General features: G+C 53.0%; 1 protein-coding gene across 3 annotated transcripts in view; it reads left to right on the forward strand.

The window, feature by feature from the left end:
• The first annotated feature begins 735 nt into the window (after nucleotides 1-735).
• The window catches only part of LOC125959072 (fibroblast growth factor receptor homolog 1-like), a 27698-nt gene continuing 8673 nt past the window's right edge, over nucleotides 736-19760 (forward strand). For 2 of the 3 annotated variants that reach the window (XM_049691845.1, XM_049691847.1), the window contains exons 1-2: nucleotides 736-1793; nucleotides 9921-10362. In XM_049691845.1, the coding sequence (XP_049547802.1) occupies nucleotides 10203-10362 (160 nt within the window). In that variant the 5' untranslated portion in view covers nucleotides 736-1793; nucleotides 9921-10202. The remainder of the gene's footprint in view (nucleotides 1794-9920; nucleotides 10363-19760) is intronic. The other variant, XM_049691846.1, reaches the window with a different exon arrangement.

The following is a 19760-nucleotide window of genomic DNA, read 5'->3' on the forward strand; positions in this document are numbered from 1 at the left end:
AAGTTGGGTGGTTGGGAGGAACTTTTGTAAAATTATTAACCGGAAGGAAGATCAAAACTTTAATGTAGCCGGCAGGCAGCATGCTGTTGAGATGCATTGCGAATGGCACGTGCTGCATGCGGGCTCGAAGGGAAGCGGAAATGCCTTGAACCGATACGTTACGAGGGCTGTTTGCTCGTTTGGATAGAGAAATCTATGCAGCTGGTGCATGATGGTTGCCTATTCTTTTATAAATAGGGTGCCTTAGGTCCTTCTTCACCTTCCGTATACCTGGCTAACTCTTTCCTGGCTCAGGTTTACAATACACGATCAACACCTTTGACAATCCTCGAGGATGCAATTCTATCCTTACTCCACAGTGAAATACAATCCTCTATTCTCTCTCTTTCTCGCTCTCTCTAGCAAAGGACGCATCCCGAAGCGGTAGTACAGAACAACAGTACGATCTTCTGAGATTACGGAATGGCCGAACGGTGCGAGTACGCTCGGAGCATCGGAAAACGCATTTCCTCCGCACACACCACGACCGAGCTACGAAGCGGCACGAAGAGACCGCCAGCTCGGTTGGTTCCGGCGTATGCTTATGCGTTCTCCGCCAGCCGCCAGCAGCATGTTCCCATGGTACACACCCCCTGCCCGGTGCGATCGTTCGGATTCGTCGTCGTCGACGTCGTCGTCGTTGAGAGCACGGAGAGATACCGACTCTCTCGCGGCGCATTTTCGGTCGAGCGTCGACTACGGGTGGACGTTGCTGGTGTCCTGCCTCCCAGGCTCAGTTCCGAAGAAGAAGCGGCCGCGAAGCGTGAATCTGCTGCTCCGGTCGATCGTCAAGACGCGCGCGCAACTTCGGTTTTGTGGCAACACCAAACAACCCCCGGGACATGTGCGCTGGCATCGATGGCGGTGAACGCATCGAGGGATTTTAGTTATTTTTTGTGCCAGTGAGAAATGTGCATACGTCCATCTGTCTGACTGTGTGTGTGTGTGTGTGTGTGTATGTGCTCATTTGTGCGTCTGACCCGACAGCGACGTGGCAGTCAGACACGCCGTTTTGTGCACTGCACGACACTACACGGTCCTGGTCGCATGCACGGTGACTAGCAGCAACATAACATAACAAAAAAAACGACTGTTTGCATCAAGTACGCTGCGCCTCGCTGTGAAGTGAAGCCAAAACTAAAAGCTGTCCAGAAAAGAAAGAAAACACAAACGGGAAAACGCAGCAAACATTGAAAATAGCGTCTCGCTGTTTGTGAAGTGTGCGGAATTCGGATTCGATCGGGGTGGTAAGAAAACAGGAAATCAAGGAGTTTGACAATTAAGTGAATAAAAAAATAAAGGGAATTAGGAAAAAAAAACGGAATCGTTCGAAGACAAACCACCAAACTGTGAGTCTAGTGAATGAGAATTCGGCGGATGTTTGAAGAAACCGGGATTGGATGTTGGCAAAGAAAGGCGAAAGAACGGGAAGCGTTTAGTGCGGTGAAGAACAGTGCCAAAGGTAAACAAGCGTTTCGGTTGCGACAACGAACAAACGAGCATAGGAAAATCGGGATCGATTGTCATTCGATCATCGCGATATCGTCCTGTGCGGTGAAGAGAGTGGAGTGCATGGGAACGGGAAACCCGGGAACCCCTGCTGCTGCTGCTGTTGCTGCTGTTCGTGCGTGAGTGAAGGTGGCGGCATTTTAAACGTGTCAGTATCGACAAATTGGATTACGCGGGGCGCCTACAACAGCCAAAAAGGGACATAACCCGAAAAGGACATCATTCAGCTCTCCGTCCGTCACCAGGTAAGACCTTCTATCGACGCGATTAAAATGCTTCTTTCCCGTACTCGACGTCAATCAATTGATCGTGTTACGGGGATGGGACGGACGGTAGATCGAACGGATCTTCAGATTACAAAAGAATCAATCGATCGCTGAGGCGGCTGAGGGATTTGTGGTAAAAATAGTTTTCTAAACCGCGAACCACAATCGGTCGTGGTGGGCACAAGGTAGCCGCAGGTAGCTAATCCGTCGCGAGCTAGCTCGTGCAACCGAAATACGCTCTTCGTTCTCGCAATATCGCAGACGAAACATTGGTCAGAGGGTTACCGGTTGGGGGGAGCGACTTGTTGAACGAAGGAATTACCTCGCAACAACGGTTCAACATGCGCCCCCGGGGGGAGGTGCGGGGTGAGATCGATTGGAAGTTTCCTGTTCCCTCGCCGGGTCACCACAGTTCCCCCTTCCGGCGATGACCTCTCCGTATCCGTGCGAGCTGGCCAAAGTAAACTTTCGCACAGCACAGCACAGCATCGCCCAGAGGTCGGCCATCGACGTCGGCCAGTGGAGCCGCGTCAAGGTTTTCCGCGCGTGCGATGCGTTCGAAACCGAAGAAAACCCCCGCCCCCCAAAAAAACATCAATATTTATAGCCCTGGCATCGGTTTTGGGGCGAGTTAGAGTCCATCCAGTGTTGGTCCCACGGACCAAGACCAGGCCGGGGGGCTAGCTTGTTGAAACGTTGAATGTTGAAAAGCGATTTGCTTCGCGAGGTTTCGCGCATCGTAAACACGCTGGCTGGCGAATCCTGGGCCTGCTGCCATCGCCATCGGCCCTAGCCCCTGTCCTGTATTCGGGACAAGGACAAGGATTACGGGCTAGACAGAACTGGCGCAGAGCGCAGGATTCGTTTTTTTTTTTTCATTATTTTAATGTTTTAATGGTGTGAACCCAGCAGGAAGGGAGGAGGGTTCAAACGGCCATAGAGTATGCGCCAAAATGCAATGGCGTTGCATTCGATCGACAGGAGGATGGTGCACCATAAATCAAACGCTTTCAGAACTCTCAGACCCAGCGTATCCCCTACTAGACGTACCCGGGGAGACACCTTGATTTACATCGTCGACATCATCGTCGTCGTCGTCGTCGTCGTCGGCGGCAGACAGAAGGTTGTCATTAAGAACATGTAGAACGACAACCGTGGGGAGTGGGGTATTAAGCGGCCAACGGACCCCCGTTGCTGTTGTTGCACTGTTGTCTATTGCTCTATTTTCAGTGACCAGCCACACTCTGTGTGTGTGCGTGTGTGCCAAGGAACATGCGCTTGTCGCATCTGTTGGCAAGCCGCTGCTGGCGCTGCTACTGGTGGTGGTGTGTTCCACTTTTGCGAGTTCATAATTCATGGGTTAAGCACCGAGGGAGCACCTTTTGCTTGGCTCCTGACCATGCGTACTGCCCGTTATTGTCGTCATCTCGCCATCTCGTTGGCTTTAGCCATCAGGTAGCGCGGTGTCTCGCTGTAAACGCACCCAAGGGCGCCAACAGATCCTAGCATCGCTTCGTCTCCTCCCCCCCCCTCCACCATGAGGATCGGACACCTTTTCGTAAACATCATGCTGCAAAGTGTACAAAATAAATGAACTACTAGACGCATTGGGCATGGAGAAGCAGCCCACCGGGAGCGAATGCCGGGCTAGTTGTTTATCGTGTCGCGTTGGAGAAGAGCATCATCAGTTTAAAAAAGGTAGATTGCGTCCGTCCATTTCGAAAGGAATATCCGAGCGCGTTTCATCACGTTAGACCACCACCACCATCGAGGGGAGGATGGAGGCTGAGCGGGGAGCGGTTGAAAAATGGTGACCGGGATTAAGTTTAATTTGGACAATTAATTATAAGGTGTCGAGCGTGGTGCTTCCGATGCTTCCGTCGAGCGGTAGCGACCGGGGCGCAAAGTTATGGAACACATTAATCGGACATTTACAGCTGTAGCGAGAAGTGAAAAACAGGAGTGTTGTTGGGAAGCCCGTGTATTCGTGTTCGGGCAATAGCAGCAGCTATAGGAAGCGATTGAGATGGTGCAACGGAATCGACATTGATTTTAAAAAATATGGAAAGATTATTTTTTCTTCTACTCAACACCAAGACCGGCGGACCGGTTGGTTGCGCCTGATAAGTAAGTAAGCAAGCAAGTGACATCTCACTGGCTGTTCGGTGTGACGCCCGTCGTTGTTTCAATTAACGGTTTACAGCGGCCTTTAGCCTAGTTGTTGGTCCGTTTACAGCCCTTGCAAGAAGGAAGGAATGCAAGGTGCCCCCCCGCCGACACTGTCTGCGCTGTCGACTGTGGCCCGAGGAATGTGGTCAACGCACAATAGAAGCGTTTGTGTTTCGCGTGTTTCGCACCGGCACAGAGACACCGACCACCGGATCGCTGGGACGCGTGCGCAATCAACGCCATCGATCACGTGCTCGCGCGCGACGCACCGTGGCCATTTTGATTTACGCCATAGGCCGGTTTAGAAACATGGAAAAAAGGGGGTCGAGGAGAGGGCAACAAAAAGAAGATCTAATCAGGCGGAGGGAGGCGCGGGAGGGGGGGGGGGCAACCAGGGCTGTGTGTTTGATGGGCTTCCGAGTTGGGAGTTGACTTAATTAATTCATGACCACGCATGTGGTGCGGGGAGGCGATGGAAGACGAATGATTAATTTCGTATTCCATCGATCGCGCTCCTGTACGCGCACCTCACGGAGGCTCCGGCTGCGTGAGGATCTTCGGGCGTCCTGCGCTCGTCCAGGCCAGGGCGACGCTGGCGTTCAACCGTCAAACGCTCGCCACATAAATATGTGTGCGCCATTAGGAAAGGGATTCCTAGTCCGGGCTCCCGGGGTCCGGGATTGATTTCTCCCGCCCAGACGCAGGTTTCGGGCCGGTCTCGAGTGCGTTCGTCGGAAGCTTCTTCTAATCAAAATCCTTGTCACGAGCCTTACGTCGCAGTGGCGGCGGCTGCGACTCGAAAAAAGGGATAACCGGATAACGTGGCTGGGTGCGTTTGTGCATTTCAAATCCTTTCAAGCCAAACGGCTTCAGTACCGCTGGAGGATGCAAGGGACAGTACAGGTCGTGCGGGCAGGAGAGATACCAAAAGACAGAAGACGCACGTCGAGATTGGATTGGGTACGGTGCACTTGAGACAGGAAGCGTTCGAAAAAAAAACGAAAAAAACCGAAACGAGATTTGTTCAAGTAGACCGTCCCCGGATGAGGCCCACGGTAATTAGGCAGTCCCGGTGAACGATGATTCCTTCCAATTGAGGCAATATGGAGAATCGGTTGAATGGCGGAGCGTTGCGTTTCCGGCCGTGCTATTGCAGCAAGCTAGCAGCTAGTGGGGCGGGCTGGCTGGCTGACTGTTGGCCTTGGAATCGGTAACAGCATCATGATCAGGTTATCAAGAAGCTGCGGTACCGATGGTTGACGCATGATGATGGCTTCTTGCTTGTTTGTTGTAATGCCCTCGTGCCTAACGGAAGCTAGCCATGCCGAACGCCTTTAACGAACCACACGCTGTACCATTATCAAAACCTTGGCTAGCTCTCGAGCGAACTCCGAGCCCCGGTGCCAGGGAATGCCAAGAGCCTCCGGCGTGATGCCATCGGAGTGCGCCTTCGACTGTCCATCAATCGGAAGCGTGTTCGGTAGCCGTTTCGAAGTGTAATTTATGCGCCAGCACGCCCGGCACGCGGTGCACTCGAGTGAAGGAGGGCCGGGAGTACACAGCACCGGCCAGCCAATGCTGTTCGGTGTGATGTACGAGCGCGTCGAAGCAAATGGAACTGTCACGGCCCACGGCGGGTGTAGTAGTGTAAAGTGACACGACGCACCCGCACGGACGCACCGTAGCAAAGCACCGTGGATTACAAACGCGCATTTCTAACGCATTGGCAAGTGCACATGGCGCGCGCGGAGACAACGTTTGACAGATTGCGATGCCGGAGTGCAATGCCACTGTTTGGTGTTGTTGTGTAGTCACACCAGCGTATTGCACCAGTACGCCCCCAGTTGCTCTCGAGTGTTTCGCAAAAAAAAAGGGGCCACGATTGCGTGCAAATGGCATTGCTGGCGTTGCGCGGGCGGACAGCTGACTTGCGACGACACGCCACCCCCGGACGACAACAACGACGACGACGACGACAAATTGGTGGCATCCTGACGCCTGCTCACATCCGATCCGAAGGAGCAGCTTGCAATCTTGCGCGAAGAGAATGAACCCAAGGATACAGATTCGATTACATCGACCGATGGATGGAGGGGACGCCTGGGTGTCGATCATCCAGCGGTACCGTGATTCCGGATTGTAATGCTGGTGGTTGCATAGCATCAGTGTCGTGAGTTGACCCCCTCCCCGCGAGGCCACGGATCGAGCAAAGCCATAATTATGCTATTAATCAAATGATCAGGGCCACTATCTCCGGTCCCGGATCAGTTTTTAGGGCGGGTGGTGCGATTCCCAACGGCATAAGCCGATGTCAGTGATTCATGTTGGGCTGAAAGTCATCCGGAGCGTGTCATATGGGCTGCCATGATACGCGTGCACGCGCAGTATAGTATCGGAGGGTTCTTGGCTCCGAGTACGGAGTCGGTAAATTGAATTAAATCAAATCTTCCTCGGTCCGTGGGTTTGCTGGTGAAGCATTGCGTTCCACTGCCGCTTGACCACCATGTTGGGACGCTGTCTGCGTGCTGCGATCGCCGAAAAACGTCACTCACTTAACGATGGCGGTTGATCTCGCCGTAATGCTATACACACACGGAGCAGTACGGTAGCCCGGGTCATCGGGGGCGCGTCAGCTTGGGAGTGAGTTAGGAACTACCACGATAACCCCTTTCAGATGCCCCTTCTAAGCTACTTCGCTTTAGGGGCGAGCTGTGGTTCCAGATGTTATCCAGCCAGCTAGCCAGCCTGCCAGCCAGCCAACGAGCTACGAGTGGCAGTGATCTCAATTTTCGTTTGGGTTTCGTTTGGGTTTTTGGGATCGAATTAAGATGTTCCATCCCGTGGAGGCCGTGGCCGGGGGTCACTGATTAAGAACAGTAATGGCTTTGTTTTGGCCATTGTGACCCGGCCGTGCATGCCAGTTTGACCCGGCCGTGCCTGGGGAAGGTCGAGAAGCAACAGGAGGAGAAGAACTGATTTATCGTTTCAAATCGAGTCAAGATTTAGCGGTACTCTAGCCGTCATGGCCATGGGAATGGGATTTCATGAAGGAATGTCATGAAGCGAATACCACCAGCCTTGCTCTTTATGCTTGCTCTCGAATCTGCGCGTCTTGGCAGCAACGCGTGTCCAGCATAAATTTGATTGTTTTCAACCACGGTTTGTTCTTCGCTCTCCCCGCCACCTTCAGTGCTAGGAGTTACTTTGTGCGTTGTGCTTTTTGGGGACATTACCAGCACGAGCCAGCGCCACGGACAATCGACAATGCGATCCGTTGTTCGTCCGGTGATCGGTTGGTGCGGCGCAAATTTGAATGCTTCTTTTCGCTGGGGAAGACCGCACACACACACACACACACACAAAAACCGGGCCAAATATTACACAGAAAGGACTGTGTGTGACTCCGTGCGTGATAAAGTACGTACGAGAAATCTTTGGAGTGCGTGAATGCCAGAACCGTAATACCAGCACCGTTTTATGCGATGGCCGTCTTGGTGATAAAGGGGTGAGGCAGAAGCGGGTTGACTCTGACTCGCACTCCGTGACGATGGTGATGACGAGTTCGTTTGGTGCCCTTATGAAGATCAGTATTTTGACGTTGCGTGCTTTTTGTTTTTTTTTTTGGTTAATTTCTCCTTCACTATGTAATGCTCGCTCGTCGACTCGTCGTTTTGGTTTGCTCTGCGGTCTACGACGATGCCGTGCCGGTCGGTGTTGAATAATTTACGAGGTGCTATTTGGGCCAACGGCGGCGGCGGCGTGGTGCCTGCAGGAAACGCCATAACTTTTGCGCCAACGGATAAGAAGTGGCGTCCCTCCCCGCGGTACAATGGCAGAACAATTGACTTTCTTCAACAGCGTCACTCCACTTTTGGCCACGGCACGGTGCACTTTATCGCTCCAACGGCTCAATGCTATCGGATCGCAACGCACTCGAAAACGGGGAAAACAAGTCTTCGAGATGGTGCGTTGTTGCAGTGTCTGTTTTTTTTTTTTTTTTTTTGGGACGAACATCATCCTGCGACCGATCGGCGCACCGTGTATGGGAGAGTATATGGTGGCCTGGTTTGACGGTTTTTGGCTTCCCCTGCGCTATCCGTACAAGAGCAGAGGTCGCTACCAGAGGTCGCTACCAGAGGCTGCACTCGTTGCTGTTGTCTGTTGGCCACAATTACTGTCCTCTCGGAATGGTGAAGACGGACGGGCCCGAAAGGATGAGCCAACGAGACCAAACACATGGACACCATGCCGCACGATGGCCGTTTTTGGGTAATTTTTCATTTCCCTTTTTTTTTCTCTCGACCCCGAAAGTCGAGGGTGTTGTTGAGGGAGGGAAAAACGAATCAATGCGGAGTAGCAAAAGCGGACCGGCTGTTAGGAACGCTCGAGTCTCTCGAGTCGAGAATAATTAGGGATCGGAGTACCCGGGGTTGGCCTGCTGCTGGACCCTGGCGTGATCCCTACTTTGCATGTTGCGCCTTATTTTTATTTTTGAAGAGGATCCTTAAGGATCGACTGTCCCGGTCTCCCGGGCTCTTCAAGTATGGTCCATTGGCCCGGGGTCTGGTCTGGCCAGTGGGACGCGCTGGATGGATGCATTGGAAAATGCTTTGTCTTCTACGGTCATTAGAAGGAAGTGTGGCTTTAGAAGCGACTTGAGTGTCCTGGGGTGCAGTTACTCGTCTGCGCAGCGCGGCTCGAGCCGCCATCGTGCATCGTTTCGCTGGAACCACATGTGTGTCTCTATCCGTGTCGACGTGCTGGTGCCCTAAACAGTGTCTCGATCGTGCATAGGACTCTTTGTATTCGTGGGTTGGGGTGGATTTTGTTGGCTTAATTGGGAAGCATTTAAGGGAAGCTGCAAGAATTCAATTGGGGTTGTGGTAGGACCGGGCGATTATCCTTCACAAAACAACACGCCGAACGTTAGACAGTTCCCGCATTCTTATTAACAATAATATTTACTTTTCAAGAATCAACAGAATGTGTGAGGCTCCGAGGTTTAATCCTGACACGCAACACGTGCTGGCGCAAGCTGAGATTTCATTCCCCCTAAAAGGAGAAGGAAAAAAACATGTTAATCCTTTCCTTATTGTCTGCCTACCCTAAATTTTTGGGCCATTTAACAACCGTAACCTAATAAACTAACCCGCGGGATCGAGAGATCGTAAAGCAACGGGTTTTCGGCGGAACCCTGTCCCCGTTGCGCTTCATAAAGTTTCGGCAACGATCAACCCACATTTTCCAACTAGGACTCCTGCTGGAATGGGGCGCGGCCAATGGGTCGCGATTGGATAAACGAACCCGTTCCGTGGTTCCATGATATCAGTTACCGAGCCGCGCTGGCAGGAGATTACAAGAGATACCGCCACGGGCTGGGCGTTTCGTGAAACGGTTCTCTGGATCTTTGGAATCCCGCCCAAAAAGGATCCCAGCGAGTGAAACGCCGTTGGTTTGCGTTCCGGGCTGCACATGTGCGCCGCGGCCACGACGGGTGTATCCTTCGCGCACGGTGGCCTTGGACCCGGGTTCGGCTCGGCGCGGCGGTCATAAAACGGCGCGGCGGATGTGGTGCGCATAAAATCGCTGCCCCGCAGCGATGATCCCGGTCCCGGCGGTAACTATCATCGGCGGACCGGCGACGAGTCGATGATAACAACACGCCATTGCGGCCGCCCCGGCGGAGGTCACGGGAGTGGTTTTCGCGCTGCGCGGTTGTCGCGCTGTCGCAGATGTGTTGGGTTGACTATGTTATTGTTACTAACATGGGAATGGGAGCGCCTCGAGCATGGGAATGGGTTGATTTCAGATTCGGATTCTACGCGTCTCTGCAACTATGTAGCCTGCTGGCTGCAAAGCCGACTGGTGTCTGGCCTTCGACATGCTTCCAGCCCGGTCGTTCAATAATCACTTTAATGTGTCCGTTTCGTTTCACAGACTAGCGGCCGCCAACAACGACCACGACGACGACGACAACGACGACAACGGATTGCCGACCGTCGCAGTGCAGACGATGATGCCGAAGTGGCCAACGATGAGGATCGTCGAATGTATGCCAAGTGCGTGGAATCGATAACTGTGCGGTCGTTGCGGGTCTGAAGTCGAAACGTGTGACGACGAAGACGAACCGAAAGTGCGGATTTTTTTTGCGTTCCTGCATACAGGTGATTGGTGCGTTTTGGAGACTCTTTGATTTGCGGGAATCTGGAGGTGATCATCATGCTGTCGACCGAAGTGAACCATCTGCCCGGTGGTGTGCTGTGCCGTGTCGCCACGGCGTTGCTGCTGCTACTGCTCCTGCTGGTGAGCTCGCACGTTGGCCAGGTTTCAACGTACAAGCTGTCATCGTCCGACCCCGACACGATACGGATCAATTTGGGTAAGTAGCTCACCGCGACATCTTCCTTCCTGATTAATGACAGCTTCCGCCGAGTGACGGTGATGGTGGGGAAAAGGAATTCCCCCGAAAAAACACACATTTTGTTGACACTTTTTGGCGCCTTTGGCTCATTAGTTTTCATGTCGCGGGACCGCTCCATCCGCTCGCCATCAGGACGATGGCGCGGTAATGATTGTTCCGCTTAGCACCCTGACACGCCACGTTCAACAATACAAAATGGTGGGCGGGGAATCGGGGGCTGCATGAAGGCGGACATTTCAAGCACTTCCGTCACATGGTTTGGGCTGGCAGGAAAAATATCTAGAACTTGTTGCGAAAACACATAGAAAAAACACCCGCGGTAAACGAGGTCCCCCAAAAAACGTGTCACATTCCATCACCGCCATCATCATCATCATCCGAAAACGGTGGTCGTTCTTCATTTCTTCATCGCGAGAACGTCTTGCGCCTGATTTCACTTTTCACCCCATCGGCCATCGGGTACAGCGGCACACTAGCATTCCGTGGGCGGAAAGAGATATTTTCTTAGGCCAATGACACACTCACACACAGCGAACCTTGGCGGGGAAATTCGATATTCCACTTTTCTCGTTTACGGCGTTTGCAAATGTGTTTCCGCGGGTGCACTCATTGTGTGAAACGACGTCAAGGCGACGTGCTTGAAACCGAATGCCGGAACGTTCTTAAGTCCGCCCGAAAACCATTGCCAGGCACTTCAAGGATAACGTCCGTACGTACGCCTCATGTTGGCAGCAGCCATTGTTTTTGTGGCCCCGTTTGGACCGTTTGGCGCCGGTGCATAACAATTGGTGCCCAAAAACCCCGGCTCCTTGACTCCGGTCAGTTTGCGGACGCACGGAGTTTGCCCAGGAAGCCGATGTTTACAGTAATTGGGCGAGCGTCAGTTGTGGCCAGAGCTGAGCTGAGCGGAGCTGGCTTTTCCAACGGCCTGCTGGTGTCATTTGCCGCTCGAACTCGGACAGATTGTTTATGGAAATGGCAAGAGTTTTCCACGCGCGTGATCGCGATCTACAATGTAACGGCGAATGGCCTTTCCTCGACGATGGTGCGGGGTGTGCGTGATAGAGAGAGGCGGAACGCGATCACCTCGCTCTCGAATTAGAAACGGTTTTCCGCGAAACATTCATTGCTGCAGGGGTTAAACCGAAGGATCCTGTCGTGAGGGAACCATCCGCACTGCGGAGTGTGGAAAGCTGAAGAAAACGGGGTGTGAAACGTGGTGTTTTATTAAGTGGCGTTGTTTTGAGGAACGTAAATCAAACTCTTGAGCAGTTTGAACGCGCCGTCACTAATCTGTTTTGATGTGAGGTCAATGTTAGGAGACAGTTTCGAATTTCCAGCCAGGGCCACACGAGAAGCGTCTTAATTAAATGATCCAATCACAGTAATTGGCGCGTGACCCCGTGAACCCGTGCTCGGACGCTAATGCGGAACAATTTTGGCAGAAGAACGCGTTATTTTTAGAGCAGGCTGACAGAAAATTCTTCGGACCTGAACCTCACCAGCGACCTCCCGACGGCAGCTCGGCAGGTTATGTGCTGCGACTCCTTTCAATGGCGACCGGGATGCGGTATCAATTTCCCGGCACGGCTCGGGTGCGAAAGCAGACCTCCTGTTGCCTCCTCCTCCTCGCACGCTTCTCCACACACTCGAATTCCGGATACTTGTTTAATGGTTTGACGTAAAGCAGTTGCCTATCCTGTGGCTGCGCATGTATGGCGGTTGGTTTGATGTTTTATTTCAATGTTTCCAACCCGCCACACGGCAGCGTTTGCCATTCCTAGGATCGCTAGTGTGCGTGTGTGTTTTCCGCCATTAAAGTTTCCGTGCGAACGGTGGGCTCCGTTCTCGCGACCGAATTTCCGGCCGCTTGACCCGCACCGTACAGCCAAACATCGTTGGCAGCGAACCTTGCAGCCAAGATTATGATGGCTCAGTGCCAGTGGGATCGTTGCTGCTCGCACTTCTAGCGTTTCCTTAATTAAACACACTCCCGATCAGTCACTGCAGCCCTTATCTGCTCTTTTCGGTTCTTTGTAATTTTGTCCCCTTAAAAAAGGAACCGAAACAGAAACAGCACAATCGGTGACAATAACCGCTAGGGGCCTGGAGTTCGTGAGCGCTAGAAGCTCCTTAAGCTGCTGAACTCTGCTACTGCTGGTGCCTATGCGTGGTTATATGCGACCCCTTAACAATGTGTCTCATTATGGTTTGCTCCGTGAAAAATGATATTTTGTTGCCGATTTCGTGTCTTCCATCCGAATGGCCTCTTTTCGAGGGAAGAAACGATTGTGTGTGTGCGTGTGTGTGTGCGTGTTTTCGTGCTCTGTGTGGCACTTTTGGCAACGAACAGCCAACAGAACACGTATGTATACTACTGTCGATCCAGCCGGATCGCAGTGGCGTCTTGGAGAACGTAGCAGCTAACGTGTCTGGCATAATTGAAGCTATAAATTATGGTTCCCCATCGCCTTTGTCACGGAGACCCACTCGCGCTCGAGGAGAGAAGCTTGTTGAGTTTGCAAAGAGTCGTCGGTCACGTGTCGGTTTGTAGGAATGAAGTCAAACGAGCAACGAAGCGACTGTGCGACCCAATCGATCGCCATCTTCCGGTACCCAGCACTTCCGTCATCCGCTTGTGTGTGTCCAAAAGCATCATCTGCAAACGATCGCCAAGGTCCTTAACCTCAACGGCTGTTTCGCGATCGCTTTGTCGGCAAAATTGCTAGACCACCCAACCGTATGATTGTAGACCATCGACATGAAGCTGTTTGCTGCATGGTACATTTATTGGTTTCCCATTCCTGTTATGGCCATGCCCAGCCCGGAAGCTACCCTCCAATTGGTCAACTTCCGCACTGAACTAAACTCATCAGCACAGAGAGTGAGAGAGAAAGAGAGAGAGAATTGGATAGCATCGACGGATAGTTGCAACGATGGCCACCGGCTAAGCAGATCCGCTAGTAGGGAGCATAATGTTCAACATGAGAAGCACTTGTGCACTGTCCGGGCGTACGTTGGGCTGCTCGTTCGTTCCTGCTGCCGCTTGCTGCATGATTAATTGAGTCCCCCTACACGGCCCTTCCTTCCTCCCCCACCCCCTTCGCCTCATCTTTCTCCCTTCGCGCTGCACCGCCGATTGCATTCCGCATCAGCAGACCGCCGTGGTCGTTTTTTGTGATCCTTCCACGGTCCATTTAGCTTCCTTAATACCAGCCCGTGGCCGCACCGACGCAGTGAAGAGATTCCGCGTACCCAAAGCCAAACGGCTCCGGTCTCTGTCGCGCTTTTTGCTCGGTGTTTTTTTTTTATTACGTTTGTTAACTCGATGTTTACATCCGTGGGCTTTATGATTTGTTTACGCGATCGCATCACTTTATTAGATGCGATCTGGGCAGCCCCATTCGCGTCGGACCGGCGGCATTCGGGGTGGCTGGCTGGCTGGTTTTTGGCCGATTGGCAGTGAGTCACCGGTGCCGTTGGATTTGTCTTGTTTCCAGCAGATTAATGCTGTACCCGAATTACATTTAACCTCCGCAAAATCTGACGCGGAGTAAGGAGGAAGATTGACTTTCTATGCTGCGCACAAGAATGGAGGAACGAGAACCCTTCGTACTTCGTCGAAGACGCCTGGCTAGACGATGACGGTGTATGACGGATGATCCGGGGAGATTATTTTTTCCCCCTCGTTCGAGTCGCGAGTGGATTCCGGGGGGAAGGTTTGCGCGCATTAGGGGTCTAAGCCCCTTTGCGCAGACTCACCGTAGACGTCCCAGGCTGGATGGATGGATGGATGGGATTGAGCTGATACCGTTCAGCGTCATCGCACAGACATCGTCGCGTCGGTCGCTTCTGGGAACTGTAGCGGATGATGGTGATGGTGTCTCGAGAATGGCGCCAGCGCTGAAGGTTGACTTCTCGCGCACGTTGTCGTCGTCGTCGTCGTCGGAGTGTTCATGAAACGTTCGGATCGTTGGAGTCCGGACCGTCAGTGTCGATTGACATGGGAGTGATTCAAAGTAAATGTTTCACCAAACCGATTCCATTGATCCACTGAGTGCTACTTGACTCACAAAGTCGAGTCGAGGTGCAGTTAACGAGGTTCACGCTCTTACAACGCAAAGTAAAGCCGTCAGTCCGCTGCTGCCTCTGCTACCACTTTGGGGTGGATTCATCTAGAAAATCAGGTTAAAGAAGGGTTTCCAATTATCAAGGTTACTGGAACGGAATTCGGTTGATCTCGATGATCGTGCACCGGAGAACGACTTCGCTGGTGACTAAGAATCGCAAAAAAAAAACCACACAAAACCATTGTTCTCCGGATCAAGATCGCTCGCTGGGGGTTTGCATTCCATTCCCCGCGGGGGACGGGACGGTGGTATGGGTTAAATTGAAATCGGATCGGAGCAGTACGTGGCAGGAATGTAATGGACTTGGGAACCGCGGTTGCCGAAGTGGCCGGGACTACTTGAAAGACATTTAAATGGGGCTTAACCGAGGTCTTAACAAGCGAACCGGTGCGCTATTAAATTGGGTTCACCATGAATCCCCGGTGGCCTCAAGGCGATCCCCAGATTTGTTTTGGGCACAAAGCGGTTTTCTCCTGCATATGTGCCAGGACTAACGCGATCTCGGGGTGGATCGCTCATGTGGTATTCTACTTTCGCGCGATACCAATGCTCTATGTCCCCGGACCCGGCGGTGTTCCCGGTCCCGAAAGCTACAACGAAACGGCCTTTGGATCACTTAAAATAATTAACCAAATGATATGTTTGTCGTCGGATAATTATCCGTCCTTTCGCGCAATCTATCACGCCACAACCGCCCGGTTAGCCAGCCCGCCAGACCTATCGTCTTAGCTCGTCCGTTTAGTTGGTGGTACCAACAGCCGGTTCACTGTATGTGTATCTGTATGGCGGCGGGACGTGGACCGAAAAATGTTACTCCAGGCCGGTGACCGCAAACCATCTGAAGCGTGCTCCATCCAGAGCGTCGTCTAGTGTCGTCCGGCTGTCTATCATCGGTAGCTGTGTCGGTGCGGCGGTGCGGCGGTGCGGCGGTTTGCGGTGAAAGCAACACGCAGATTGCCCCCAAGCGAGGGGGTCGCGAAATGAAATCAACCACAGGCATGGCATTGCATGGCATGCACGCCCGGCCCTGGCATAAGAGCGAGTTGATTAAATGCCACACGATCAGACCGGCAAGTGACATAATCCTACATAGACACACACGCACACACACACACAGACACACTAGGCACGAGATGTGCGCGCCTCGACCCTCGGGCTACCAGCTACTAGAAACGATCGCGATAGAGTCAATCTAAGAAAGGTTTAGTCCCGGGCATATCGTCTTAGCTTTGGGTTTCGCTTTGCGGTGTGAACTGACGAGACGAACCGACAGGCCTGTAGCCTGGAGGCCGGTACGATCTATCCGCGGATGGCTTGCGTGCGTCAACCATCATCGACCACATCCCTAGTTGGTTGGAGCGTGGTTGGAGTGAGGCAGCGACACGTCGCCGGAATAGCAATATAGCAGCCGCACACACAACACCACGAGCCATGTACGGTACGACGGGACATTAACGACTTGTACTGCGAGCACACCTGCAACCGGGATTGACTGACGGGCTGACGGGCTGACTCTTGGATCGGCCAAGTGTCGGATCACCGTTGGCAACCGGCATTGTGTCGCCCGTTCGGAGAGTGTCCGAAATCGCACCGATACTTAATCCAAATCCGATGACCGCAAGTACTGCGCGACCAAAGATGGTGGAGTTTAGCTGAGACATTACCGGCATTATTTCATTCGGTTTCGCTACCGAGCCGCGTACCCTGCCGAGGTGGAGGCACCTCCTGTTTACATTGGCACCTTGAATTCCGGTGCGGCTCCCGGCCTATCGGCAATTGGAATTGTTTATTTACCTCGGTTTATGGGAAGGTGTTGAAAATAGCGCATCTCCTCCGCTCTCTCCGACTCTGCCCGATCACGATGATGATGATGATGATGATGATAATGATTTTATTCGCACTGACGGAGGAAATAAACCATCAGCAGGTCGACTGGTGGTGGTGGTGGTGCTGCTGCTGCTGCTACTGCCGGAGATGGCCTGGGTGAAGACCAGAACACCAAACTCTAGACACACCTTCCCGCGGCTGCCTTGCTGCCGACATCTTGCCGTAATGTTCGCTTCCGGCGTATGGTATTCCGGTCGACGCGGGAGGCAGCCCTGTGTTCGGCCATGATCGTACGTGGGGTGCGATCGCAATCGTTATTGCGTTTGGATGGTTTTGAAGGGCGGATCCCAACATAGTACCAGCAGTGTCTAGGAGTTGCTTAGTGTGGGTAGCACGTTCAGTATTTCGCCAGACTCGACTCGAATTCTCGCTCGATATTGAAGGGACTGGCTGGCACAGTCCTGGCCCTTCGGAGTACAGTGCAGCAGCTTAACCAGGAACCGGGTTCGATTGTTTCAATTGCTGTTCGGCTGTACACAACACATCCATCATGTTGCATCGCATCGCAATCCAATTGACACGACACGCACTGGCGGCGCTTCGAATCAGCGTGCGTTCTGCAGCCGACCAGAAGGTTAATGGGAGGCTAATTGAACAGTCAATAACACAGCTATCGGAAGGGCGGCTGACGGATTGTGCAGGAATGCGATGCAGCAGCGCAGACTTCCAGCTCCGTGCACGGTGCCGGAACGACGGAACACGCCACTGGAATGCAGAAATCGGAGCCAGAGAAAAATCGCGACGTAAATCACGCCGAACGGACGCCGACGGAATGTGTTGGACGGAATTCGGATCAAGATGTTGTGTGTTGCTCATGCCGATGATGATGATGATGATGATGATGATGATGTGGCAAGTTTCCGGGTTTGAAGTAGCCAGACTCTCATCGATTGGCACTAGTCTAAACGGCTAGAGAACAGCCGGCCATTGCCATCGAATCGAGAATCCCTGGAGGAGTTAAAGCTCTTATTGCCGAGCGGTTCTCTGGGAATACTCCGTTGCAGTTGCCATCCTTGGGAACTCGTGGGCTTGCGTGGACAAATTTAGCTCTGCCATAAATTATTTAATTCCCCCTCCTTAGGGATCTCAAACACCGGTGGCCGGTTGCAAAAACGGGGTGTTGGACGCACCAGCCACGCTTAACCGACCTCATCCGGCCTTGCCTGCATGCTGCGCTCTTCGGATCCGCAAGATCCGCTCGCGCGCACAGAATCGTTCTGCGCGGATGGTTGTGACCCCCAAAGGGAGGGGGAGGTTGGGGTTGAAGGGCTAGCACTCGACGCACGTGGTGGCTGAAGATGGCAAATGAAGATGATAGTAATTGAAGCTCATTTCCGCTTACCGCGGACCGAGTTCCGCTCGTTCGCTCGCTCGCTCGCTCGCTTGCGTTTCGTTTCTTCCTTGGCCACCATCACCACCGAGTACCTTTCGAGAGCACTACTCAGTCAATGGCATCCCCATCATGGTCTGAGCACAGACCATGCGGCTGCTCGGGGGTGTTCGATCTGCAGCATCTACGCACATGCACAGCACCGGGCACTCCCGGCGTGTCACCTTGGCGTGCTGCAAGGGGGGTTGTGCATCTTGTTGGCTCTTCCTGTTGCCTCTCTACCCTGCAGCCGTGCCGTCGAGTCGTACCAAACCGACCGAGCAGAATGGACAGAATGGAGCGCAACTTATGAATGAAATAAGTTGGATTCGCGAGACTTCTAAAATAAGCCACCGGATCACAGATGCGTCGCATTCGCGACTTCACTCCACACACGCAGTGACACGCACGGAGCAGCAGCAGCAGCAGCAGCAGCAGCAGCAGTCAGCGGCACGAAAATAGAACAGTCAGGTGCAGCAACCTTTGGCGGTCGGGTGCGGCCATATCATTAATTAAACGCTACAATGAAAACGCGATCTCTGGTTCAGAGATCGCGGAACATCACTTGCTATCTCTTCCCGATGCGCAGAAATGGCCGTTCGTTCGCAGTCCGGACGCGCGCGCGGTATCGGATCGACATCGGCAACAACTATCGATCGCAAAACATATGGACAGCAGATGGGCTACCCCTCGGGAGCTTCTGACATGTTCTGCTGTGCGTGCGTGCCGCACACTGGAGGCAGCCAATTGTACTGCCTTCGTGGTACAGTGTTGCATCGGAAGTCGGTTTCCATCGCTGGGCGGAAGATTTTAATGAAGCAACGACGCCGAGCAACAGATCAACCTGGAGTGGAGCTGCACCGTCGTAGATCATGTTTTACGGCCGATGCCATCCTAGGCCCCGTGTAGTGGTAGGAGTTTGCCTACAAGCAGCAGCAACACCAGCAACCGAAGTAGCTCTCCATGACGGCGTGTCGGCCGTCGACTGCTATGAAGCTATGCGTCTGCGATGCTTCCTTCCACGGCACGGCACACCGATCCGAGAGATGCAGTCGGCAGGAACGGAAGATTACAAACCATACGCGGCCGTCGCGGATCTTCGACGGTGCTCGATGGGTTCTCGAATTCAGTTCAGAGTTTTCCGTTCGCCCGTGGTCGGCCCGTGTCGCACCGATGGCCAGAATCATCGTCTGGCTATAATTAATATTTTCTTCTCTCGAGTGGTTCAAGAGTTTCGGGTTGGTGGCCGTACCCCTTTCGGTTTTCTGTCCTCTCTTTCCTCTCGCCCGCACCTCGTCTACAGTGCGAAGGTCAGTGCTTTGATGCTGGTCTAGCGAAGCATCGGCCGATGCTTCGATGCTTCGATGCTCCGAAGATGCTTGTACCGATGCAGTACCTTGTCTGTAACGAACGTCTGTTTTCCCAGACGATGATTTCGAATGGTTTCGGTGCTCGATTCCGTGGGCCTCCCAGGTTGGCACGTTATATTATATGCTTCCATCTTTTTCCACTTTTGATTTTCTATTCCAAATTTCCAATAGAATTGGCTACAAATGGCGAGTTCTCGAGCTAGCAGTGCCGTTAATCAAGCAAAGGGCATCGGCCTCGGCCAAAAACTCTCCCCCGAATAATGTACAGCGTTCGCCATAATTGGACGCTTCTGATCAAATAGCCCCGCGGTCCGTGCATCCCGCGACACGTGCAAAATTGGAAACAGTTCGAGCAACAGCTGGAGCAGCAGTGGGTCCGGTTGCTGCTCGCAGCTCAACCGGCAATAGATTTAGGCCCCCTTTTTCAACCCCGCCACGACAGCAGCGTTGACAGCTAACCGTCACGGAAGCTGTAGCTCATCGCCCGGTGACTCCTGCGCACGTGCGTGCGTCCGTTGTGACGCTTGTAGGCGAGAGGATGACGACGACGACGACGACGTCGGATTACGTTGCACATGTCACTAATTAAACCCCGTGCAG

Source organism: Anopheles darlingi, chromosome 2 (genome assembly GCF_943734745.1).
Source record: "Anopheles darlingi chromosome 2, idAnoDarlMG_H_01, whole genome shotgun sequence".
NCBI lineage: Eukaryota > Metazoa > Arthropoda > Insecta > Diptera > Culicidae > Anopheles > Anopheles darlingi.